The 27,484-nt window shown below is 46.1% G+C and overlaps 1 protein-coding gene across 1 annotated transcript; it reads left to right on the top strand.

The window, feature by feature from the left end:
• Positions 1 to 231: 231 nt before the first annotated feature.
• Positions 232 to 27,215, top strand: LOC110185938 (uncharacterized). Its single transcript, XM_086832082.1, has 5 exons — positions 232 to 854; positions 23,393 to 23,953; positions 24,076 to 24,276; positions 24,372 to 25,107; positions 25,166 to 27,215. Exons 1-5 carry the CDS (start codon positions 816 to 818, stop codon positions 25,615 to 25,617), a joined length of 1,989 nt encoding a protein of 662 aa, XP_086688208.1. The 5' UTR covers positions 232 to 815; the 3' UTR covers positions 25,618 to 27,215.
• Positions 27,216 to 27,484: the final 269 nt, after the last annotated feature.

The raw sequence follows: 27,484 nt of genomic DNA, 5'->3' as shown, positions 1-27,484 counted from the left end.
GGTGCGGGTCCAGGTCCGGGTCCGGGTCCGCGTGTGTTGCACACTTTTCGGCATTTCGCCTGCACACGCACATTCTGCTTTTGGCGGCGTCCCACATTCACCGTTCGTCCTTTCTGCGCAGGCGCTGCCACCTAAGGTCCTCGCACTCTCACTCGCACTCTCTCTCTCGTGCTGCTGCCGACGTCGACGCAGGTCCTGGCGTCTCAGCTCAAAACCCACTTGGCCGTCTCTGTTTTGGTCAGTCAGCAGTTGGCTTTCGTCGTGTTTGGTTCGTCCCTGGAGCCAAAGCCCACATCCAGATCCTTGAGCCAGGACCAAAACTCAAAACCAAAACAAACCAAAACAAGAGTTAGCGGAAAAGCATAAATTGCGGAAGGAGTACGAGTGCGACTGGCGTGGAACAGTGATTTCAAAGTGTGTCAAGGAACGTGAATAACTGTGAATAACTGTGCACCCCTGTGACCTGTGACCTGTGAGCGCAAAAGAAAAAAAACCCGCCAAAAGTCCGCCTGACAAGTGCCAGTCCGAACTCGATCCGAACAAGTGTTACAAGTGTGTTTAGTGCCAACGATACCAGCCAGCCGGGTTGCATCCTAAGCTGCAACTTTGATATCGTCGCATTTTGGCAGCGCCTGGTCCAGTTCAACTGTCTGGTCTTTGGGCGCCAAGGAGCTACTCTACCCACGCAGGCACTCAGAAAAACTGTCAAGATTCCGAAGAATCCGAGGAAAACCCCAAAAACATCGACACGTACCGCATCGGCAACCGGTGGCGGTGGCGGAGGTGCTGGCGGAGGCGCCACCACCAGCACGAAGATGGCATCTAAAAGAAAAGCCTCGGTGTTGCTGCACAAGGTGAGTCAGGGTCCCTAGCTCCTCTAAAGCCTGGATATTGAGAAACTTTCCACGAAAGTGGACTCAGTAACCCATTAAAGTCCTGACAACAGGAACCTCAATTGAACTCTTTTGTTTTGGGTATAGGGTACAATAAAAAATGGTTCCGGCAATATATTCTATAAAACGACTCCATACCCAGGAAGTTTGATAAACTTTTATATTTTAATACACTTTTAGTTTATTTAACAATACTAGCTCCATTCCACTCCATTTAAATTTAGATATATATCAGTAAAGTTGGGAAAACATTAAGGATATACAATGTATATTGAAATGTCATCACATAACTCTCCAATCATATTTATGATATTGAATAGATTCCTTATACAAAATAATTGCAAAAGTCCTGGATGATTCTTAACCTGATGGGAAAACCCAGTAACTTCGGGATATCTGAATGTATCTTCATAATATATTACCTTTAACTTATATGCAGCTACTAAACTTTAAGCTTAGGTGGCTCCCTTAATCATGAACAGACTTACTCGGATGTTTCAAACCCTTCAAAACCTTCTTCTTTATGCCCGTCCTTAGCTACTACTAGACTGATATCGAATCAATTTGGCCCCAAACTCGGTTTCTTTATACCCATTCCCGAGACTCACCGCAGACCAGACACATTTACCCAGCCGCAGAGTAAACAGTTCGAAAAAATATCTTTGAAGAGTGCGAGGAGCACAAAAAAAGCAACGGAAGAAACGTAGACAGTTGCAAAAATATTGCTAATCCTGCTCATAATGCCTTTTTGGATAAAAAAGGCGCCTAGATGGGTTCGCCGGGGGGATGTACCATTGAGCGGAGGGAAGGCACTCTAATGATATACGACGCTGGGCTGCCGGTGGCCAAGTGTGTGTGTGTGGGTGTGTGAGTGTGTTTGCTCCTTGGTACATATACATCTATATATATATATATATATAAAGGAGCGCGAAACGCGACTAGGACGAGGGGGTGTACCGTGTGCGTGTGTCTGTCAACGCGGGGGAGGAAGGGGTGCTCGTGTAATAGCATTGGGGTGTCTGGCTTAAGGGTGTGGGCCATGGCCGGAGGGGCTAGCCTCCGAAAACGAAACGAGGCACACACACATGCACATGCCTCAAAGCACCCAAACCCCCAGTGCCACCCACATACACATCCCACACCCATTCCCACACTCACACCCTCAGCCACAGCCACAGCCACAGCTCTGCACCCCTCAAGAGCACCGCACCCCTCGCACATTTGCCCTGCACGGTAATTCATCAAACGACGAAGGCGAAGACGCAGACGAAGAGGGAAATGGGTGAGGGGTTTCGGGTTGCGGGTTGCGGGTTCCTTGGCGCGCCACAAAAGAAGTTGCTTCTTGGGTCTTACTCCTTGCCAGCACACACTGGCAGACACACGGACAGCGAGTCCTGCGAGTCCTGTAAGTCCAGCGAGTGACCAGCCCTCCGGTGAACTTTCTTTGCCTTTGTGCGGGGGCTGGGAAATCCTCATGCCCGAAGCAGGGGTATCCTGCATTAGGTATAAGGGTTGTGAAAAAAACTGACAGCATTACAGGATATTCGATTCAGGAAGATACGATTTGATGATTCATTTGATTGTAGATTATATACTACGTGTTTATAGTTCTTTTCTTGATATTATATTCTCCGAAAAGGAGAGTTAACATAACATAGTAGGGTGTTCAAGGTTATTATTAATATGGTTAAAAACTTATAATAAATTGTTACAATATAGATAACAAATATTTATTTTCAAAAGAACTGATATGTAGGCTATCAAAGAAATTAATTCCCTTTAATAAATAAAAATGTTATGTCGCTTGACCCTAAATAAATCCCCATTGGTTGCTTATTGCTGGTTCAGTACCCCTTTCCCTGAAGTCATGACCAGATCTATAGCCTGGACCCGTAAACGCGCCCGGTCCCCAAGCCGTCGGTCAAAGACACAAAAGCATTGACTTTTGTATATAGCCAGCGACATTTGTATATAAATAGTTGAATAACCATGTATGTGCTTGTGTTTGTCAAAGGAAACCCCCCTCCATCCGACCCACTCCTGTCCACACCCAAGTCCGTGCCCATCAACCCTTTGTGGGCGGGCGGGTCAAGATTTCGGACTAAGCGCACATAAGCCGCCGCAGGACAGCGTGTGTGTCCAAGGGAAGAGGACGAACGTCTCCTTGTTTAATTTGAGTCTCACAAAATTTGCAGGGGAAACTTAAAGACTTTGAAAAAGTTTGAGGTCGCCCGCTCCCAGGGAACAACTTGTTATGCTGCTCAGCTGTAATCAAACATGATTTGGTACAGTCAGAATGGGAGTCAGTCATCAGCCCATCATCGAACTTTCCGTATCGAAGAGTACGGGCTCGGGACTGTGTCCTGGTTCTGGTCCTGGTCCTGGTCCTGATCCTGATTGTGTTTTGGCTGTGCCACCGTTACACATCTCAGAATTAGTGTCTCTTGCAGACAACGTGCCAAGCGAATCGAAGCAGACGCCAAGGTTGGGTGCGAGATCCGGTGGCGAATCTGTACGAAAACCAGTCAATGTCGTCAACAACAGTCTGGGGAGCGGAGATGATGCCGTAGATGGAGCAGGACCTGCAAAAAGGAGCAAACCGGGGATGGTGATGCAGATGGAGCAGCATCTTTTAAGACGTCTGTCGACTGCCTTGACTGGCTCCAGTTCCAGCTCCGGCTTCGGCTCTGGCTCTGGCTCTGGCTCTGGGTCTCCACCTCGGTTAGATGTTACGGAAAATTGCTTACGCTTTTTTGCACCCACCCACACAGACACACATGTACAGGGTAGCACACACATGAACAGAGAATGGATGGCATTGGGATTGGGATTGGGATTGGGTTTGGGTTGGGTTGGGTTTGGCTGGGGGTGTGTGATATGCCATCATACAAACAGACAAGTTAGACAGCCCAAGACCCTCATCTGCTCAGCCATTGCTCGAAAATAGAAATAGATGACAAGAACACCAAAGACGACAAGGCAAGGGACCGGGATGGGGTACGGGTTGGAGTGGTAATGTTGGAGAGGGCGGGGACAGGAGACTCGATTGCGACAACGACTTTGGCTAAGGGCAACGACGAGCTCGACGGGCTTATGTTGGTTTCAGGGATAAAACACTGAGAACGAAAACTAGGCGAAATATCTACAATATTGAAATCCCGAAAGGATCCAAAAATAGTGTCAATATGAAAAGAAATATCGCAATCTTTAGGGTTTTGTAGATGCTAACAACATTTGGCTTCAGTTTTAATTAAAATTAATTCCTAAATAACAGCTTAGAAGTGTATAAAAATTCATTAAAAATATTTATAGAGCCTAGTAAGACCTCGAGATATTGGTAATCGATAAACACCCGATAGCCGCATTTCTCTCAGTGGCACTTCCACGCCCACAAATGTAGGAACCGTCAGCTTTGGGCCACCTCAGAGCCCACTCCTCCTCACCTCAGAACCCTCCTTCCTCATGGCAAAGCGGAGCCGAATAAAAAGGAGAAAAAAAAAAGAACTCGCCACCCACCCGAAGCACAACAGACAAGCCCAGGAACCTTTACGCGCAGAGCCACCCAAGACCATCCAGGCAAACCCCCCGCTCCATCCAGACACACACAAGCTCAGGACTAGAACGAGTCGCACAAGCAATCTGCCAACTCAACTCCATCTTGGCCAAAAAAGAGGAGCTGAAAGGAAGGAGGAAAAGGAGCAGGAGAAGGAAATGAAGAAGGCAACGATGTATTTCAGCTTCAGCCACAATCAAAGTTGCTTCACAGGCTTGGAAGGGGATGATGGGCATGGAGGAGGATTGGAGAATTGGGGGACGGAGGAAAAGGAGCAGGGACCAGGGACCGATGCCAGACTTGGCTCATCCCCAGCTGCAGATAGAGACAGAGAGCGAGAAAGAGAAACGATTCCTGCATCCCTCGCCCAATCTACCCACACACTCACAATGGCACAAAAACAATGCCAAAAGTTTCTACACAAGCGCCTCGACCTCACCTTCACTCCTGGCCGTCCCTCAATGTTGCCAAGCCAAAGTCTTTGCCTTGGCATGCATGAAGCCCCCCGCTCCGATCCCGGCCAACTCGCCTTCTTCCTGCCCCAAATTGTGTGCTACACTTTTCGTAGGCACAAAACCCCCCCCCCCCGTACCGCCCATAGCCCATGTGTGTTTGCGTCTTCGACTTTGGCTTAGTATTTTTGGTTAATTTTCTTGCAGTTTTAGGTTACGTTTTTGGCTTTTACCACTGATGCCAGCTCCTTTTATGCCCGCCCCACCCCCATCCACAGCCCTTATCCGGAGAGCCACCCCTCGGGCCTTTCACTTGTGAAAGACGTTTGCTTAAAAGCCACCGCACACACACACCCCCGCACAAGGCGCTTCCTTTCCTTCACCCCTACCACCCACACTCCGCACTCGTGTTTAGTTAGTTTGTGATGGTTTTTAGTGCCGGTGACTCGAGACCCGAGACATCTTAAAGGGGTGCCGGCACACACATATACACACGTGCTGGAAGGGGGTGGAGTCGACCCCAGAGCCTGCCCCTTCCAGCCTGTCGCCGGCAGGCAGCATACAAATGAAACCCACGTCATGTCGTAGCCGAGTCCCGCTCCGAATTCCCTGCTCCGAGTCACTACTACTCCTTGCTTACCCTTCATTATTTTCCATTTTGCTCCTGCTCCACCGATGCTGTGGCTGCTGATGAGCTAAGCCAGCATCTACAAATTTTTCTGCCCTTCTTGCTCCGTCTCGGTCTCCGTCTTTGTGCAGTGTTTCATCAGCCACATTTTACATTTATTACTCGGGACAAAACCCCCAACTGGCACACCCATTCCGAGGGGTTTCTGGCTTAATGAAAACGAGAGGGGACCAAGCTCCTTGGTCCGGCAGAGGTCTCACGATTGATGTGCAGATGGAGCACACACACACACACTCAGGACATGAAGACCCACCACCATCACCAAATAGGCAATAACCTTTGGCCAAGTCCTGGCCAGGACTTCGCCCACTTGAGTGCTCAAAACGCCAACACGAAACGATTCATCTTCGCTTGCTTTCGGGCGACACCCAGTCCAAAGTCCAGGCCCACCGGGGAGGCGACCCTCCGGTTAGCTCGTCCTTGCTGTATTTTCTTTTTAGCGACTTGGGCCTTCCACTTTTTGCCGAACAAGATTTTGGGCTGCCGTGGAGGCGGAGCTGGCAGGCAACGAAAAGGATCTGCTCCTTGCTTGTGCCAACGGTCCGGTCTCAGTCTCCACTTTCAGTCCCCAGGCAAAAGAGGATGCAGAAGAGCGAGAGGGAAAAAAAAGGTTTCCGGTTGCGCCAATGTTCCTTACTTCCTTCGGACAGAGATGAAACTCAAACACAAATTAGAGAACTCGGGGCCGGACTCGTGGGGAAAAGTTTTGAGGAACAAGATATTGGAAAAAATTTATGCACAGTCCCCCAACGTAATGAATGAATGAGGAAACGGCGAATGGAAGAAAAACGAAGAAATTAAGGAGGAGGACGGCAGAATATACTGGGTGTAGTGAAGCCAACTTTAAAGTCTTCTCCCTTTCCAGGACTATCTTCTAGGACCTACCTAATCATATCAGGCCCCAGTCTAGCCAGCTGAAATACACAATTAAGAGGGAGTCACACCTACAACTATGTGTGTATATGTGCCTACAGCGAAAGAGCTACTCATGCCAGGAGCCCAGCTCCTTGATAACACAACTGCTAATGAAATGCGCCACATAGCGCTGGCTGGCAACTTTCTCCCCAGATGGGGGCTGGGGCAAGGACCGCGCCCCTCCTGCCGTGCCGCCTTATCGAATTACTCAAGTCCCTGAGTCGGACCCAACTAGTGCCAGTCAGCAACATTTCAGCTCCTCAACCGAGAGCGCTGCCTTGTACCCTTTCAACGCTCTCATATCACACCCTTGCCACTCCTTCTATTCCTGCGTCTTTGCCTGCTTCCGCCTCGTTTCCAAGACCAGGACACCCCGAAAAAAAAGCAAAAAAAAAAATTGAAACGATGAGGGGGAAAGACTATCCTGCAGGGGCTTTTATGAGAACGTGCGCTTCGTTTTCCAAGAGAGATGGAGAGCTCTATGTTGGACACAAACCTTAGGATGGGCACATCCTTAAGCACCACTGTCGTGCACAGTGGAACTCATTGAGTTCTAATAGTTTCTTTCATAAATATTACATTAAAAATATGTGATGCTTAAATATTTCCATATTCGATTTCTTTAATTGAGCAATACAAAATTAATAATAATTTGTATATGCCATAAGCTTGAGGGCATTCTTGTGACTTTATGATTTCAAAATCTTTTATTTGGTATTTCAATAAATGGAATCATAGATGACAGTGGGATACTTCGCTTAGAGAAATCATCGCGTTCTTTTGGCACCGCCTGACCCTGTCTTCGGAGACCGATGCTGACGCAGAGTTTTTATCCCCCACTCGGCTACGCCTCCTTCAGTCAGGACTATCTCTCTGGCACCCCTGCCAGTGAGCGTGGTCCCTGGTCCCACACGAACACCAGCGAATTGGGATTACAGGCAGACAACCACGGACTAACCCTTTGCTCGGTCCGCACCCTCCACAAGGCATTTCTTCACCCCCCCAGCAGCAGGAGGGCACTCCCTTCGCCTGCCCCAGGACGTCTGCCGTTTGCTTACTTTGCCAGCGCAATTTTTATACAAAAATTTCTTGCCCATTTCCTAGTCCTTCCTGGTACTTACCCCAGCCCCCGACCCAGACTTTTGCCTTCTGCCTTGTGCCTTGTGCCTGCTATGTACGACATTTGGGGTGTGGACCGGAACCCTCAGCCGGAGTCTCCTGGCAGCGGAAGCAGCGTCCTCGTTCATCAGGCTGCTGCTCCTTCAGCCCCACCACCCCAAGTTCGGTGCTTTGCCCCGCCCGCCACACCGCCCATCGCCTTCCCACGTTTGTCCATTTTAAGTTCGAGCTCTGCCCGTGGCACTCATCCAGCGCAGAGTCCTTCAGCCAGCACTCCTCTCCCTCCCCTTCCCCTTGCCAGGCTCGGGGCCTGGCCCTCATTTATTTTGTACCCACGCTGGCAGGAAAGTTTGTCTTGCGTTCCGTTTGGGTTTCCATTTTTTAGATTATTCCTTGCCGCTTGCTGTCCAATGCTCCTTCCTTCTATTTTTTTTCCCCCATTTTTTTTTTTGCGCCCGCCCCCCTGCCATCCACGATTTCTCTAGCTGGGACTAACGAGCATGTTACTCCTTGCCCGGCCAACGTTCCCCGGCTCCTGCGCTCCGTTCGCTTTTATTATTATGCTTTGGCGTGCATTCCGGGAGGGGTGAAAAAATAGAGAGGAAAATGGTAGCAGCACTCCACCCCATCCAACGGATCCAGCTCCAATCCTACCCCTGCCACAGCTCCTGTGGAACATTTCGTTCGTTGCCAGGGCTACCAGCTCAGCTCGTTCGGGATGGACGCAGTGGCGATGGCTCGGGAAAAGTTGCAGTTGTCCGAGTCGCAGGGCTCTGGCCATATAAAATAATAACAACTAACTAAAAATCCGTTCGCTTTAGCTGCAAAATCCTTTTGTTTTCCACGCACCCCCCACCCAACCCCTCATCACTGGGCAACAAAAAAAACAAAATGAAACCCCCGAAAAAACTACTGTGAAAAAAACGTAAAAATAGAGAACTTGTTTGCCCCGCTCAAATTCAATGCAAAACTTTTGCATCGCCGTCGAGCTGCCCACATAAATTTTGACCCCACTTTGCCAAACCCTCCTATTCCCGAAATCCCGCCCGTAAACCCCCTACAACACCACCCCTCATGCCTCATCCTGGGAGGGGGGCGAAGGACACCCCTCGCCTTTTGGCGTCTGGTTTTTCTTTTTTTTTTGGGGCCCGGTCGAAAGTTTATCAGCGCGTTTGTCTGCTGCCATCGTATGCCAGTTCCAGTTTTGGCCCCCCAAAAAAGAAAAAAAAGAAATCCACAACTCGACCGACCGCTTGTTTGTCTTACTTTTGACCTCTATAAGTGAGGAGCCAGCAGGGAGGAGGTGAAGGAGTAAGACTAAGGACTATGGAGACTATGGACCAACCGATAATGATGGATTCTGTGATTTCTAGAGGGAGGATTAATGGAAAAATAAGGGTTTATAGATCTGCATGGAAAAAGAAAATATTTAAGGTGACAAAAATGATTGGAAAAATTATCAAAGCTATCAGGAAGATGTGTGATTGTTGATCAATGAAAGCCTAATTTAAATATAATAGATCGGTTTAAATATAATGAAAATTATTTATCTTTTAAATAATGTTGCTTACTTGACTATGACTTTAAGTTAATTAATTATAATTAATTTTTAATATATTTTCAACAATATTAAGAAAGTGTCAACAGTATTAGATAGTTATTATAATATAATATAATAGTATCAGTAGCCTTACTAAACTTGAGTTGATGAAGTAAATCAAAAACTTAGAGAAAGACTTCACTTTTTTAAAAACTAAACTATCTAAATTCTGAATAAATTCTTTAGATTGACTACAATTTGTTCGATATATCATTAATGATATCTAAATTTTGAACTTGGTATTTAGAATATATGTATTTAATCAGTATAAAACTATTACAACAATTGAAGCTATTTGAAGTTTGTAATCTCAGAGTTCTTGAAGTATTCAGTATTTCCTAAAACTAAAACATTTAATAAGTAGTATTATGTATCCATTTTTAACTGAAACAAATATCCCTATACTGAATTTTAAAACCCTCTCTTCCTTCTTCTCATTTTAGGTAAGCAAATGCGAGACGTTTTCTTGTGCCCGAAAATAGTTGAAATTGTGTTGTCTATTTGTAAGTACATTGCAATGTGAAACAAGTCCATTGTCCGTGCCAGTTTTGATAAGCCCAAAATGGAACCTCCTGCCCTGTCCTGGCATACCATTTCGATCGGTGCAACAGTTGCAACTTCTCCGTTTTGGGGTGCTCCATGGAACTCCCTGTAATGCAAGTCCTCCTAGCCACGCGCTGCACAAAATGAAAATGAAAATGAAAAATGTTCTCTACCTTAAGCAGCTTAAAATTAATTTACATGGGCAGAGAGAGCTCTCTGAAAGTGCTACCGAGACTAGGGGCAGGATGGGGCGGGACGCAAAAAAACTTCAGTGCAGTGGCATAGAATTATACATTTGCCAGCGGAAGTTGAAAGTGGCGGCTGTGTGGCACCCACACTCGGTCTCAAAGGGTGGAGGGTGGAGGACGGAGGGTGCAGGGTGCAGGGTGCACCCGCACCCCTCCAAGCACTTAATAATACGGTTTATTAGCGACATAAGCACATCCGACGCTGCCTCGTCCGCTGCCATTGCAGACATTTTAATTGGTAGGCGAGTGCACGGGTAACATAAAAATTATAGTCCTGCGGTGGCAACTGGGGTTGGGCCGGCGATGGAAAAGCGGTTTGGGGGTTGTGCCCGGCAAACACAGTGACAGACAAGTTGGCAGCTGCGTGGGGCTTGGGGTGGCAGCCTCCAAGGCTGGGGGCAATTGAAAAGTAGGATATACACTTCAATCATTGGCTGGCTTTGTCTCTGCCAAAGGATTGGCAAGTGGAGCGGGTTAAGAGAGAGCGCGAGCGAGGGGCACGCGGTTCTGCGGCGAGGGCTCAGCGTTGCCACAAATTAAAAACGGCAGCGTTTTTTTATCAAAGCAGCATTAGAAAAAGCAGCCGCGACTACTACTACTATGTATAGTGAGGGGACCAGCCACATAAGCTCCCCCAGTTTCACAGTCTGCGCGCTGGAAAGGAAAACAAGCACAAAGGTTTAACTCGAGTTCAGTAAACCAAGAAGTCAGCTAAGACTTGTATTAAAATACGTGAAAAATTATAAAGTTTCTTCCATTGATCTATTCTTTATTATTTTCCTCTCAAGTCCACTTCAATATAAATGGACTCTGGCTGGTTGTCGGGGATTTAAATGCAACCAAAAATGTTGGCATAATGGATGCTGCAGCTTTTCCTTTCCCCCTGGTGTGCTGGAGGGAGAACCCTTTTTCCCCGTCATGGAATGGAGGAAATGGGGTGCCAGACGTACGAGTTTTCCACATCCCTAAATCGCTAATCTGCTACGCATTTTTGCCTTGCCACACTCTGCGTACTCTTCTTCCACTCCCCCCAACTTTGTAATAATTTCGTGCTCGTCGGGCGGATTTTTCTGTTTTCTGCTTCTATTTTCCTGTTTTTTTTTTTTTTTTTTTGCGACCCAACTGTAGTCGGTAACTTTGAGAGGGTTTTGGGTCTGGACTTGGGTCTGCCTCGTCTCCGGGCCAGACCTCCGCACATATGTGCGCGGGTGCGATAAGGCGGCAAGCGAAATTGAAATTGTAACCATTTTGCGAAGGTTGCCGCTGCTAGACGTCACGGCTAGGTGTGTTAAATAGCCAGCGGGAAGGGGGCGACGAAATGGAAGAGTCCAGGGAGTCCGGAAGGACGGGAGCTCGGAGCTGGGAGCTGGGAGCTGGGAGCTGGAAGCAGCCAGGAGTCGGAGGACACGCGAAGGTTGTAAAACCGCCAAAGCCGTTGCTGCTTGAAATTTTGTGTTGCCAACTTTCAGGCGCTCGGGCTCCCAACTCAAGTGCGCTTCGGGGATTGTGTGAACGATGGAGGAGCAGGGAGGGAGCAGAGTGGTGGCTCAAGGGGGTTCCTCGTCTGGAGAATGGGGAGGTTTTGGAGGCGTCGTTGGTTATGATGGCGCCGGCCATCGAGCGTCGCCTGGAGAGACGAAGTTTGGCGGGGCGTGGCTTATCCTTAGCTCCTGCAGACAGCCAGCACTCAGGACTCTAAAGCTAGGGGCTGCTGATTAAAAGGCAGACAGAAGGTTGTTTGAAAACTTCTCAATGTTCAAGTCGGAGTCACTGAATATATTTGAAATCTATCCAAAGGATATGAAGCTGGGAACTACACAGAATAACATATCTTCAAAAATACCTATTTGAAAAATAACGCTTAAAACCTATAGAGATGTCGAATTTAAATTGGGAGAAAGAGAAAATAATTTAGATGATCCAAATATGATGTTTTTAAAGTTTAGTTAAAATATTAAAGATTAATAGGAGTGTTTCAGAATTCACTAAAGCCCTAAAAAATATATGTTAATATTATAGAATTCAACCTACAATTTTGCAGTCTAATATTTTACAAATTTTCAGAGTTTTTTTTTTAACTCTACTGATTTCTGTAAAGCCAGGCTACAGATGTTAGGACTTGTATGTTATTTTAAATTAACTTTTTCAAACTCTTTGAGTGGTTTTGCTGCCACTTTTGGTACATTTTTTTGGTTTTATTTTCTGAACTCTACCCCATCCCCTGAAGCCGCTTTAACAAACACGCTCATATGCCACCAAATAAACCTTTTTAGTAAATGAATTCCCATTTCGAAAGTAACCCTTTCCGGACATCTAGCTGCGATCTAGCAACCATCTCCACCTCCAGACCCAAAACTCTCTTTCAAATCAAGTCTCAGACCCAACCCCGCCAACCCTTGTGCTGCTACACCCCTAGGCTGCCATCGATGGTTGGGGGGGCAGCAAATAAAAACTCTTTTTGCCCGAATGTTGCCCGTATTATCTTCCGCCCAAGGGGCGAACGGGGCTTGGGAACTGCCCATAAAGGACGCCCATTTTTACGAAAAATATCACCAGAAAAAAAGAAGGAAATACAGCGGGCCCAAGGGGTGCCCATGTAAGCTCATGCCAGCAAAGCGCTTGCCGCATCTTTTGGGATTTCTTGCCTCGTTTAAAAATCATTCAAGCAGCAGACACCACCGAAACCCAATCCAACGGCCACGGCATCCCATCTCCGGCCGAGCTCAGACAGTGGCACAAATTGTGTCAAAAAGCGTTTGGTTCGAACTTAAGGTGGGGGGGGAGGTTGGGCCAAGGACCTACTACGGGTCCCACCTTCCGTGAAGCGTTTGTTTGGGCTGCGCATTCATTTTTATGTGTTTTTTTCCCCGCCATCCAAACCGAAGCCCAGACCAGGTCCTTTCCATTCCCCTGCCGTAGCATCGCCCGTTTCCGGCCACACTCCCTCCCTCCCCCCATCATCATCCGGAGAAACTTTGACGCCTAACGAAAGAGGCAGCAAATAATTCATCATTTTGCCTTCAGACTTCAGAGTATTTCCTCTGCCAAAATCCTGAGCCGTGGAGTTAGGAATGCCACGCAGCTTTTTGGCAAGAACTTTTCAACCCTCCCCCAGGCCACCCCCATAGCCTCAAAGAAGAAGAAAATATTATTTGGAATGGTTTATCATCAATTTTATGTGCGATTTTCTTCTTTCTTTCTTCTTTTTTTTTTGTTTGCGCTTTTCTCTCTCCGCTTGGCATTTTCTGTACTGCCAACTTTTGCAGCTTCTGGCTGGTTCTCCTGGAAATGAGTCCCCGTGCCGGGCTTTAGTTTAGGGAACAGGCCACTGAGCCAGTGAGCCACTGCGACGACTGTCTGTGCGAGTGAAAATCAACTGAAATTCGATTTGATTATGATTTGTTTCGATCGAAGGCGATGGTCGATGGAGTCGCGACAGAGGAAGGTGCTCCACATCCGCCTCCAATGGGAATCGTGATGACTGACTGCCACCGGAGGTTGGATATAATTTTCCCAATGCCTGAGTGCTCGATGGAATACATCGGAATGGAGGGGGAAGGGGTCTCAGCTCTTTAATAGCTTTCTCTAGCAGGGTTTTCATATGGCAAAGGCACGTCTGGATTTTCTCCTAAAAAGGTAAATTTAAGGTTTAATTTAGAAACCTATGTGCATATGCCTGCCCTTTAAAATTGTATCCGAATACATATGTATATGTACCAATATTGGTATGCAAAAAACACAGTTGCTTTTTCATCACAATGCATATTGTTTTTCCCAATCTACAGCATATATTTTTTGGCATTATTAAGGTGTGTTCTATTCTTTAGTTTTTATAAATATATTTATGGCTGTATGGCTGACAAAAAATGTCAAAGGCAGCGAACCGCATCAATCAGCGTCGGTGGCACCGGAAAATATTTTCTATATATTTATCCACATACATATATATATGTATACACAATTCTCTATTTGTATGTTTTAGGTCTTTGGCATTTTTGTTTAATTTGGCATTTGGGTTGTTATGATTTTTTAGCTGTTCATTCTTTTAGTTCGCTTTAATATTTCATTCGTTTAATATTTAATAGAGCTGCACTGAGCTATTCCATTGTACAGTTGGTTACATAAGTCGGCGTACATAAAAATGCCACTTGGTGCAAATACAGCAACACAATTAAACTGGCACGATTGGGGAAAAAATATTAAATGCTTGCCCAAGCGATTCCTTCTCGGGCATTTGCATATTCAAATATTATTTCATAAATATATGTACACCGAGCAAAAATTTGTATAAACGAAATCGATCTGGAAACAGATATGTTATATAAACAATTTAAAATTAGGGTTAGTATTTAACGAATTTGAACTTACATTTAGTTCAGTCTTTGGTAGGTGCTTATAGACCAAGCAATAACAATCGAAATACCCTTCGACTTCATGCCCTTGCATTATTGTAATAAGCGCAAGGTGGGCCGTGTTACGCAGTTCACCTTCATTGTCTTAGACCACCCTCGCATTCAGGTTAAGTGCAGTCGATCGCCTCCCCTCTTCTGTGCCTCGGGTTGGGGCTTTCCCCACCTGCTGCCGCTTGGCTTTCCCTCTCACCTAAAGTGACAAAGTCTCGCCATCTCGTATGCCCAAAACGATGCTATTGGCCTGCCGCACACACGGCGTATACGTAATGTGCGTGAGGTGTGGAGGCGGCAGGCCATAGATTTCACTTAACTGCAACGCACTGCCGACTTGCAGATGTCGTCAGCAGCACCATCTTCATCGGCATCATGATGCGGATTCATATGCAAATCAGCATCGGAACTTGGCTCCCATCAGCAGCACTGTGGGTGCTACATCAGCCAGGACTCAAAGAATCGTTTCGGAGACGACTTAGGACTAGAGACTTAGGGACAGGCCTGCTTGGCAAATCTTGGCAAATAATAAGCGCCAATTAATGCACTTATGCGCCGATATAAAGCAAAGCGATTCGAAATACGAAACGGAAGCGTTTCAAGAGAATTGAGCAACATATTGAAATCCATTAACTTTATTCTGGTAATGGAAAGATTTCAATCAAATGCGAAAGCTAATAGAAAATTAACGAATATCAATAACAATATGTAGTGTTATTCTTTACACTAAAGATTTCATCCTTGTAACGAAATAGATACCAAACGTTTCACCCCATTTACAAACGGCTAAATGCCAAGAATGATGTTATTCTTTTAATTTTTTTTTAAACCTGCTGCATTATCTTCTTCAATTTTATTCTTAACACATCTATAGACCTATCAAGTTTGTTTTTATTATCATTATAATAAAGATATTAATGTTAACAAAGTGTAGATCATTTTAATTTTTGTTTATAAAATAACTACAATAGACTTTTGCTTAAGAAGTAAGGGAAACAATTAACAACACTAATTAAGTAAATGATAGATTTCTATAATTACATTAGGTAGGTTTTGTTTTGATGAAAAGGGTTTGTTTGATGAAAAATGATTACATGGGTGAATTAATTAGTAGTTATTAAAAGTAAGATGAGGTTATATATTGGTACGCAGGGTGTATTAAATATAATTCCAAAGGTTACATTTTCTATTATTTATTATTGTAGAAATAATATATATAATAGTTTCTTTTTGTGTTTAGTATTTCTTCTAGAATATTTTGGATAAGTTTGTTTTGTATTCAGCATAAAGAGAACATATTAAGAGGGATTTGTTCTTTCTTTATTTTGCCTTATAAAAAATGAAGTTATTATTATTATTTGAATATTGTTTTGGTACCTTGTTGTGACAACTTACATCTAATCGGTATAATATTTTATTTAACAATGGGTTTTTTATAAAGAATTGTTATGATTTCATAATTTGTATTAGTTAACTTCTCATATCTCATATGTTAAGTGAAAATCCCTTCTGGAAGGTCATAAAGTAAAGTCATTGTAGTCTTCTTCTAAACAGGATCGCTAGATTCTGTCTGTTCGAATGATAATTTACTCGATCTAAGTATTTGTTTTTTAAATGACTAAAGTTTGCCGCCGAGTTTGTTGTAACCTTAAGGTCACCTTCTATTTCGCCGCAGAAATCCTTCTCAAAGGAGTGGCATTTTCCCCCGATTCTGGCCAAAACTCTTGTCAACATTTTAGGCGATCCACACACGCATCATTTCCGGTTGTCCCCAAACACACACCTCGCTTGCACCCTTCCTAATGCATTGACTAACGGGCACATCATGCGTGCAGTTAAGGTGCGTGGGCGGGGGGTTGTGATTTGTAGGGGTAGGAAAAAAAGGAAAATGGAAAAAAGGACTGGAATGCGTACGCCACGAGGCGCAAAAACCAAAAATAAAATGCAATTTTTGTTTGCTGCCCGAAATGGGGTGTAGAAATTACTGCTAGCGGAGGGAGGGGGAGGCTACGCTGCCGTGTGGGGCAGAGGGGGTGGCGGTGGCAGTGGCAGTGGCAGTGGGCCTCGGTGGGTGGCATTAACTGGGCAACAACCCTGCGAACCTACAGCCCGGCCAGTGTGCGTGCATTTGCGTGGTGCGCATTAATTGTGATGTCTGGCCTGGTCAGGCTGAGTCCGGCAGATGAGTAAGTAGATTTCCTTGTATGTGGGCCTGCGTTTTTTCCGCCACCCCCCACAGCAGTGGGGAGGGGGTGTCTCCTCATTGATAATAATGCCCCCAGATGCATGCTCCTGTTTTTTTGTGCTGCTGCACTCGCTGCAACGCAGCATCGCGGCATCGCGTCATCTCTTCATCGCTCCATCGCTCGGCGGTCGTCGGGTGGTCCTCTTTTTTTCTCCATTTATATGTGTATATATTTTTGTGTGCGTAATATTTTTACACGCCGACACGGACACGGACACAGACACCGATGCAGTGGAGCCTACCGCCGCCGCCGCCGCTGCTGTCCAGTGAGAGCCGAGTGCGTGCGTGTGTGTGAGCAGGGCGGATGCAGCGAAAAAAGGACCAAAAAAGCTCCGCCTTTAAAAATGTGTGCGCACCAATTGCCATTTGTGACTCTGTACTCTCCTCCCTTTTGCTCTCACGCATCACGCACGCAGCCTGCAATCACTGATAAGCAGCGCCAGGATGCAGGATGTGCAGCCCCCTTCCCCCCCTCCCCAATCTCGACGCCTTATTGTTGTTGTAAATGGGAATAAAAATAAGGGAAAAAGTTGGGAAGGCCGTTTCACAAATGTGCAAGTGCAAAAAGCGTTAAAAAACTCACCCGGGCGGCCGAAGAAGCAGCCTCTCGTTCGGTTAACTGGTCCATATGGGGCATCCCCGACCATATGCGGGGTATTCTTTACATACTTGTAGGCGTTCTTTTTTGTATTTTATTTACGCACCTCTGCGGCAGATCGGGATCGGAATGGGGGTACAGTGGGGCGGATGGGTCTGGTGGCAATGTGGGAAAATAGGCAGGGCCGCTGTGGTTAAGTGGCGGGTGAAAGAGATGAAAGACTCAGCCAGAGAGAGAGCGAATGAGAGGAGTATGTGCGGTTGCGGTCGCCGAAGGAAACGGGCATCAATGTCTGACAATATTATGTTTCAATTTCGGAACACGAGGTGGCGGTGGGGGGAGGGGAGCGTATAAAAAACGATATATATACATATATATAAATATATATATATAGAGAGGTGGGACAAATTACAAATGATGCGTTGCAAAGGGACTCCAAAGGGGGAGAGTGTCAAATTTGACTTTATTATTGAAGAATAAAAGGACTCGGCGCAAAAGACAGTACAATAAACACACGGGCATTAAGGAAACCCAATGATTAATCTCTTTCCTTCTCTGAAGTTTCTTGTTTTTGTTTAATCAAAAACACTGACATCTTTAGTTCAATTCAGAACTATTTAGCTAAACAGAATGGTACATGTAAAGGATACAAGGGTATTTTAGTAGAGTGCCAACTGAGAGTGTCTTTAATTCGTAAAAATAAATAAAGTCTTAATCAGAAAAAGTCGAGTCGATTTGAGTTAGAACTTATAAATAATGGGAGTTATTAGACAATAAAATGTTGCAACATCTACATTTGTGATAGCAACATCAATGGGTAATGCTCAGCATGTTCCTAACAATTGTCAACATTTATCAGCATTTCCTTCTGCCTTCCGACCTGTTTAATTTAAAATTATCATGAATTTCGACATAATAAGAAAAAATGAGTTTGATTTCACCGAGAATATTGCTTCCATGTTTGTTTTTTAATGAATTAAACTGTTAAATATTATTTATTGTTCTTAAAAAAGCCATTTGGAGCAAGTGACTCCTGCTAAGTGATAGTATCCAAATAATTTGTACAATTTATAAGGAAAATAGGTGGTCAAACTGTTATACCCTTGAATATGTCATTGGTAACTCGCTCTCTCACGTGTCATATTTCGGTCTGGTAACCCGCTGTCTCGTCCTGACCACATCGTAAACTAATCAGACCGGACAGGGAGGAGGTATGCCCATTCCCAGATCAAACCCTTCCCACCTTCCTGGTTTTAAGCGCCTAGCTCCGAAGTGGTCAACCCAATGCTGCATACTTTATGCCGCCGGACAAATAATATTCGCGTGCGGCATAAAAAGCCTTGTTGTTTTGCGTTTGAGTGGCATGTACCGTTAGTTACAGTGCCCCCCAAAAATATATACATATGTATGTGTGTATGTAACATGCTCAGCGATTACACGACCTCCCCCGAAAGCGAGCAGCAAAAAGCGATCCGATGTGAGTAACATTGCCCCGTTTTGTGGCCAGCAGCGGAAAACTCGAAAAAGAAAGCAAATCAAGTGCACAGAGGAACGCGATTCTCGATTTTTTTTTTCAGTTTTTCTTATTTGACAAATAACTTTGCCTACCGATGGGTGGGAAATGGAAAAGCAAAACATCATCAATGCAGTCAAACATGGTCGGGGGGGAAGGGGAATTTGCGGAAGGCGCGGCAGCCAGAGGCTGGGCTTAGGGGCAGCATTCACGAAACCTCCCTTGCTCGTTGCACAATGCGATTTACGATGCTCTTATGTGTGGCATCACTGCTGGGTTCAAATTCTATTGATGATTAGAAAAGATTTCCCGCTTTTCTGGAATCAAAAAGCACAGCAAGCAAATCCGCACTTACTTTTGTTAATAGGATAAAGTAGAAGATGCATTTTGGTTTCGTCTCAGATTGAACTGAATATTCTATTAGTCGGATATGGTTAAGATACGCATTGATTAAATGCAGAAATTAAAATTTTTATATTCTGATTATGAAGCTTTGCTATTAACTGAAACAATATTGAGTGAGGGGGATATCAAATTTGAAAACAAGGTAATAATGTTTGTATTTACTATATAGAGAACTTCGGTCTTGACTAGCACAAAATCTATCCCTTTCTGCAACTACACTTTTTACTGGCAACTGTTGTTTGTTTGTTTATTTCCCGCTGGAAGTGCAAAGCATTAAAATATGTATAATCCCACCAACGGCAGTGGCACTCATACCACTTTCCACTTTCCACTTTCCACCTGCAGCTGCAGTCGCTTTTTAGCAGCATGAGCAGCATAACAGTTTCACCTCGCTTTAGCTCCGCCCTGCACCTCCCTCCCCTTGCTTTTGTGCGTGTGGCAGAATAAAAAAAAATAAATAACAAAAATAAAATAAAATAGAATTTCCAACGGAAACGCAAAATTTTATAATGGCGCCCACGGAGCGTATGAGAGCTATGAGTTGCCATGCCGACATTCAGATGCAGATGATTCGAGAACAATAGACTAGGGGGATATTTCTGACATTATAATACTAATGAATGAGGGTCAGTTCATGGGAGCATTAATGGTATTAAGTAGAGGGAGCTCTGAATGGAGGATCATTCAGTTGTCAAAGATCATTCATCACCGGAAGTCTGCGCATCAAAATAGAGGGACTAATAGCTGTCAACTGACTTTTAATTATCCTTTGACGCTTTTAAAATCCAGGCACAGCTTAGCCTGCCATAATCCCCAGTTTTGGACTATCAGACTAAGCCGGTTATTACCTGATACATCACACGCCCCTTGTCACCTCTTTGGGCCTCGAACAAATAAATAACTTTGCCGCTCTACACAAACATCAGAGTCACATGCCACCTATGTAAACGCATACATATCACTTATGTATATCGCTTTCAATATTTCATATATACGAGCCGCGGCACCCTCTCCGCCCGACTAAACCGTGACTGGTAACTAATTTGAAAGTGGCCCATCGTACCCGTACTCTAACCACCTCCTGATTTTTTCTATATTCCCGACATATATTTTTTATTGGTGCAGTGACCCTCCTCCCATCACGTAAACTGCAGTTTCCATGTTGTGCGTCGCTCTTTTTTTGTAATTGCCTTGACCAGCGTAGATATTATTTTATTGTACAAGTTTTTTGTTTTTTTTTTCTGGCTTATATATATATATCTATATATTTGTATATACATAGAGGGATATACTATGGCTGTACATGAATTTAATGCATTCGAGGGTTGCAGTTGAATTTTTAACCCAAATGCAGTGTCCCTAGGCGGGAAGGCTGGAATAGGTTCATTCTATTGGAAGTCACGTGTATTAGAGTATTACTTCTATTCAAAGAAGAATCTTTCTTCAGTTCCTTAACTGTCAAGAAATATTCCTAATCAAAAAGAGATGCCATTTCTCCTCAGGTGTCTTTCAATTTCTTTTGCCAATCGAGTCGAAAAGGGTCCCCCACTTAGCAGTATCTGTTGCTATTGAAGGACCAGCCACAAGAAGAAAACATACAAATTTTCCATTAATTAAAACGAAACAGAAAAGCAAGGGAAGTAACTGGACTTTGACCATGACTTGGGGACCGGGAAGTTGCAACATTTTTCGGAGTCCAAGGCTGAGACGGTAAAGGAACAAGTCCGTCGGGAGTCCTCATGTACTCATGGCTTTGGCTAAGGGGCTCATCCCAGGCAACCTTGACTTAGCCGACAGCCGAATGCCAAAGATGAGGGGCCATCCCTGCCTGGCAAGTAATTTGTTTTGGGGCCTGACAGCAGCCCACCAGGCGTATGAGTAACACCTGCCAGCCAGAGAAGCAAACCCATACGCACACGCACTGTGGAAATTCGGAGGAGGGCTATAAATCCAAGCATTTATTTCCATTTCTCGTCTCGTCTGCGAGCTGGGGAAAGTTGCTTTTGAAGTCTCACACAAATTTGTAACCCTTTTTTGGGCTGGAGGAAAGCAGGAAGCTCCTCGGAATATCAGAAATATGCGGGTTTTTGGCATCTTACGAGCAAAGTCCTTTGCCGTAAGCCAGTGGCAGGAGGCGGTGTGTGCTCGCAGTTCGATGCAGGAGGCAGCTCCCAAAACTAACAGCCCGGCGAGGTGACAGGGTGGAGGATAAACATGTGCTCCAGCCTGCCAGCCTAAAAGCAGACTTTGACTTCGCCCCGCCCCTGTCGGTGTCGGTGTCGGTGGCTGTGTGCGTGTGCGAGTGTGTCTGTGCTCTGTGTGGAGCACACCACTACCACTACAATGCCGGCAACCTCTAAGCACACGCATAATGAATTACCGCCCAGCCAGGAAGCTGCCTGGCCCTGCGATCCTTCCCCCTACCGCCGCCAACTGCCGATGACATATTTCTCCAGACGAAGGCAGGAGCTGCGCCTAGAAGGCAGCTAAGAAAATTTGCGTTTAGCTCATAAGTGCGTGAAAGGGTTGCCAGGTCCTGGGCCCTAGTCCCAGTCCCAGAACATCCCTGCCAAGGGGTTGCCTCTGTGCACTGTCAAGGAAATTGTAGTTTAAATGAAATGGAAGTTGCTTTTATCAACGACGAAGGCGGCGGGCTGGGGCTTGGGATTCGGAGTGCGACTAGTGTGGGGCTTTCTTAGAAGTTCCTCTCCTCGAGTGTGTGTGTGTGTCGTATATAAATTAAAATGCCTAAACATATGCATTAGTTTTTGTCTCAGTCCCACACCCCCTTTTAGCTCCCCCAGAGCTCCTGTGTGTGTGTGTGTGCCGGGGCTTGGGGTAGCTCCAAAGTTTTTGTGGTTACGACATCGGTTTTCGGGGGAGGTGCGAGTGGATGCTTGAGACGGGCTCGTCCAGGACGACCGAGGGGAGCGGGGCGGTCTGTCAGTCTCGAGTCGGTCTCGAGCTGTGGCCTGACAACTTAGTCTAATGAGAATTCAAATTCGAAACCCAACTACGCAATCGTGCTGAAGAAATTAAAAGAAATTGCACATGATGTGTTTGAGTGGGAGGCGCTTGTGGGTATCGAACGGAATGATATACATGTATATGTATGTGTACGGGGAATGTGGGCGGAGTGTTGGAGGCTGTAAGCAATAAAGCAAATATTTGTTTCACTTTCTGGCAATAGACTCGAAAATATTTGTACAAACTCCACAGAGGAGACGAAAAGGGAAATGAAGTTTACTTGGGGCCTATGTAAAAAATGTCCCATCGTAATTAACTTATGAATAAAGCAGGTACAGCCTGCTTTACAGACCAGGATACACATGTAGCAGCAGTCACAGCTCCATGTTGCTCCTCGAAGCACGTCAGAAATCATTCCCTGGAGTTATCCAAACCATGTGTCCCAGAGATCCAGCAAATTAATGTTAATTAAGACTTCAAGTCCTTCCACGTTTAAAGGGAAAAATGGGGAAGACTCAATCTCGATAGCCATCCACACGGAACACAGCTTTATTTGTGCTGCCAGCACCAGTTCCAGCCCCCCACTTTTAGAACCCACTCCATCCCACCTCGGGAGTGTCCTTCAACCACAAAACCAAAGGAGAGCTGAGGAAAAAAGCTTGTGTGCCGGACGCCCAACGTCTTGGGTGAAATGTTTCATTAGAGCCATGTTGGCCGCAAATGGCAGGAGGGGAACCGAGCCACCAAGTGACCCGACCACCGCCACCCAAGTAGACTAATTTCCAGTGCACAAAAGGCGGACTGTGAAAAAAGGCAACCCCAAGAATGGACAGCAGAGAAAAAGGAGCAGATTGAGGGTGGACTGGACCTAGTCTGGCCTGAAGATGAAAGTCGGGAAAACTTTCCCCTTGAATCTCTGGACGGGGAAGCTCGGGAAGCTTTCTTTGACGTTGCCTCTTTTTGCATTCTTTTGAATGGTCTAACGAACTTCCACCAACTGATTCTACTACTTCTAATCATTGGGATTTGGCATATCGAACAGAGTCCTGAAACTTTTTGCGGTCTCCAGCTAGCTCTCTTTTGGACACCCTAAAAAATGGAAGAGGGGAAATACCATAAACGTACATCGTAAGAATGCTTAATGCCACGGTATACCTAAGTCTTCTTCTGTTAAAATAAAAACTATTCATAAATTATACAATTTATTCCGATGACAAAATGGTTGACTAATCCTGCCATTTGCTTCACAGGAAACTATTCCGGCAACACCGGTCGTGAGCACCGACACCTCCACCGGCCTGGTCGGTGTAGGCGCGGTCGGCGGCGCAGGAGGAGGAGGCGGTTCTGGCACAGGAGGCAGCGGTGGCGGCGTTTCCGGCGCAGGGGGTCTTCTGGGCGAAGTGGTCAGCGGTCTGGGCGGCGGCGGAGCCAGCGAGTCGGAGGCCTACGCCGGCCTGATGAAGGACGCCGACAAGCTGAAGCTGATGCTGCTGGCCTGGAACTACCAGAACTCGACGGCGGTGCGGAATGGGACCGAGGGTCCGGACCTGAGCGTGGTGGGCGGCCTGTGGGCGCAGTACCAGAACGCTCTGGCCCAGAACGCAGCGGCAGCAGCGGCGGCCAGCGTCAAAATGGACAGCTCGCTGTCGCCGGTGCCGCGGCAGGACACCCACTCGCCGATGGAGACGCAGGACGAGACGAACTCGTCAGGCCAGAAGGAGGAGGACGAGGTATCCGAGGACGACTCCGATGACAAACTGGACGAGAAGTTGGCCACCACCCACGATCCCGAGCGGCTCAAGGCCTTCAATGTGAGTAAAGCGTGAGCTGTGAGTGAGCGGCGAATGTAAAGCCAAGCGTTGCCAAAGATTCGCCAGAGATCCTGGTCACGGTTGGGAGTCGGGTCACTAACCCTCTATTCCATTCCTTTCAGATGTTCGTGCGGCTGTTCGTCGACGAGAACCTGGACCGCATCATTCCCATCTCGAAGCAGCCCAAGGAGAAGATCCAGGCCATCATCGACTCGTGCGCCCGGCAGTTCCCCGAGTTCAGTGACCGATCCCGCAAACGTATCCGCACCTATCTCAAGTCATGCAGGCGCAATAAGAAGACCCGCGATGGATGGGAGAATACGGTGAGTGAAGGGTCTAAGTACAAGGAAATCCTTGCCATATCTATGCAACTTTAATTCCATTAACTCACTTTCACAACTGTCTTGTTTCTCTGCAGACCCGACCCACGCCCGCCCACCTGACGTCCGTGCAGGCAGAGCAAATCCTGGCCATTGCCTGCGAGAACGAGTCGATGAATGCCAAGCGGATGCGCATTGGCCTGGAACCCATCACCCATGCAGTTCCGGCGCCGGGTAGCGCCGTGGCAGCAGCTGCAGCGGCAGCGGCAGCCGCCGCCGTTGTGGCAGCCACCAGCTCCGGGGCCGGCGGCACCAGCACCACCTCCGCCGGCAATGCCACAGTCACCTGTGGCGGAGTGGGTGGAGCGGCGGATGCCGCCGGCCTGACCAGCGTGGCGGCCGCAGCCCTGCCGTTCGTCAGTGCCGTCGGCTTTGCCCGATCCACACCCAACTCGGAGCATGCGGACGGACTGCCCTTCGGAGCGGTGGGCACTGTGGGCGGCATCGGCAGCGGGGGCGGCGGCAGCACCAGCGGTGGTGTTGCCGGTGGTGGCGGAGGTGGCATGAGTTCGGCACGCAGCTCACCACTGGCCCTCAGCTCGAATGCCAGCGTGAGCGGCGGCGCCAGTGTCACCGGCCTGACCCTGGCCAACGGGGCCGGGGCCTCGAACGGAGCCGGATTGCCGGCCAGCAGTCCCTACACCACGGACTTTAGCTCACCGTCGACGGCCTCGCCCTTTGTGGCGGCAGCAGCGGCAGCGGCGGCGGCAGTTTCTGCAGGCCGGGCTCCCAGCTATCCCGGCTATTTTCCGGGTGTGGCAGGCCTGGGAAATGGTAAGTGGCTCAAAGTCTCTTATATAATCCGTGAGTAATCGTTATGGAATCCTTTCAGTTACGCCCACCGATCTCTCGATGAAGCCGACTAGCCTGGCCAGCGGTCTCGGCGGCAACCTGGTCAGCAACAACAGCAACAACTCCGCGGCAGGCAACATCAACTCGCAGCTGAGCGCCGCCAACTTGGCCAGCCTGAGCAGCGTGAACAATAACAACGCCCTGGTGACCGCCACCCAGCAGCTGCAGCAGCTCCAGCAGCAGCAACAGCAGCAGCAGCAGCAACAGCAGCAGCAACAGCAGCAACAGCAGCAGCAGCAGCAGTTGCTCGTGGGCACCGGGGGCGGTGGACTGGATGCCCAGGCCAACCGGGTGCCGCCCATCCTGCCGCACAAGCTGAGCGCCAACGAGGTGACCGCGGCCCGGCAGGTGATATCTGCGTACCGCGAGAGCGCCGCCTTCTTGCTGCGAACCGCCGACCAGGTGGAGCAGCTGCTCGTCCAGCAGCAGTAGGCAATGGCGGCGGACGTGGCCCCTAGGTTCGAGACCCAAGCGGTGCCAGGCGCGCGCGGGTTGTTCCTATTTTAAATGAAATTTAAAATGAATTACACACTCCGACACACAAGCCAAACTAAGCGAAAATAGTCAAACCGTAGAGCCAAACGAAGGAAGAGCCATCCGGCGGATAGTCAAACGAAGCTCGTTCAAACGAAACATTTTAAGTGTTTTTTCCTCCACTACGTACAGCATACTTAAAATAGAATTTAACGATAAACAAAAACCAAAAGAAATATTGCAAATATCACAACAGTAAAGATATTAGAGCTGCCGTTGACTTGCTGACTTGTTTCTGAACTGAATTTCTCCGACCGGCTTTAACTTAACCCTGTTTTGTAACTCCCAGAATCGGGTAACAAGAAAATACTTGACTAATTAAAATTGCAACACGAGAGAGTACTGAAATCAGATTACTTTAGCGTCAATAAGGCCATAGCATTATCCTCAAACTACATATTTCTTCGTAAATTATCGATATTAGATACAAATCAGATGGCAAAGCAGCTCTAATAGTAATAAAACCAAGCAACAGTTCAACGTACTACAGTGTCTACTAAAAGTAAACCTACAATAGCCATACACAAACACTCGCATCGATTTTGTTTGGACCTTTCATTTTTACGCATTTTTTAGGCTCTCGCTCCTCGGAGAGCCGACGATTCCGGGCCCGTTTTCAAAGTGCGCGATTTGTTGAAAAAGGTTAAAACTAATAACTAATAAATAAGTTGAAGTATTGTTGTAAATTTTAAGCAAATTGATACAAAAACTTTTAAGAAAAACAAAAACAAAAGAAAAAAAAAACGTAAAACTATGAGAAAACACAGGGTGATACTTTGAAAAATTATTACAATGCATAAGCTAAAAATTAATAAGTGGGAAAAAAGAAAACGAAAAAAACAAAACAAAAAAATGGATCTGAAGTATGGCATAGATGTTGGTAAATGTGTATTTAACGTTTAGAAATTACATTTGTATACTGTTTCCAGGATCATTGTTTCCATTTAATATCCATTGTGTTTTGTCCGACCTCCTTTATTTCAGGTGTATATACTTTAAGGGACTTATTCAGAGACATTTTAAGTTTGACTGTTGCTTTTTACTCACATTCGATTATTGAATAGATACCGAATAAATATTTAAATACAAAATAGCCACTCATGTTTTTTGCAAATATAAATGTGCATAAGATAAGAAAAACAAAACACTGACACGAACACGTAACAACACTTACAACATCGGTTATGTATGAGTGTGAATTGGAACCGAGCAGAGCGATGCAAGGCAAATTATAGAATTTAATTATATAAATAAATTGCTAAAATTATTTAACCAACAAATAATTATTGACTAAACCCAAATAAATACTCGAAAGGAGCTCGATAATTGCTTGGAGGGCAGAAGAAATATTTATACGGAATACTTAAACATAAAATAATGTGTGGCATTTGCATAGAAGAGTAAACTAATTAAACCAAACGAAGGCGACACAAAAGAAACAAGACATTTTAAAAATCGAATTAATAAAGAATTTATGAGAATTATATGTACATTAACTTGACAAGACTATTTATTTATCTTTCGCAATGGGTTTAAACATCTTCATATGGGATAACTCTTATCGACTTTAAAAACAAAAGCTCTCAAAAACATTCGGACGGGTTAAATCGAATCGGCTGGTGATGGTGGTTCAAAAAAGTAAAACATGCCACCTTATGGGCTTCGAAATTAAGATATTTTTCGTTGATGATAAGTTAGAATCCTCTTGTCCTCTTGGGACTTAAAGAATTCTGTTAATTAAAAATGGGAATATATAATATATGAC

The sequence above is a fragment of the Drosophila serrata genome, unplaced genomic scaffold (genome assembly GCF_035046125.1).
Source record: "Drosophila serrata isolate PLE 108 unplaced genomic scaffold, ASM3504612v1 contig_245, whole genome shotgun sequence".
Lineage (NCBI taxonomy): Eukaryota > Metazoa > Arthropoda > Insecta > Diptera > Drosophilidae > Drosophila > Drosophila serrata.
The sequence above is the reverse complement of the archived record's forward strand: the minus strand, read 5'-3'. Positions and strand labels throughout refer to the sequence as shown.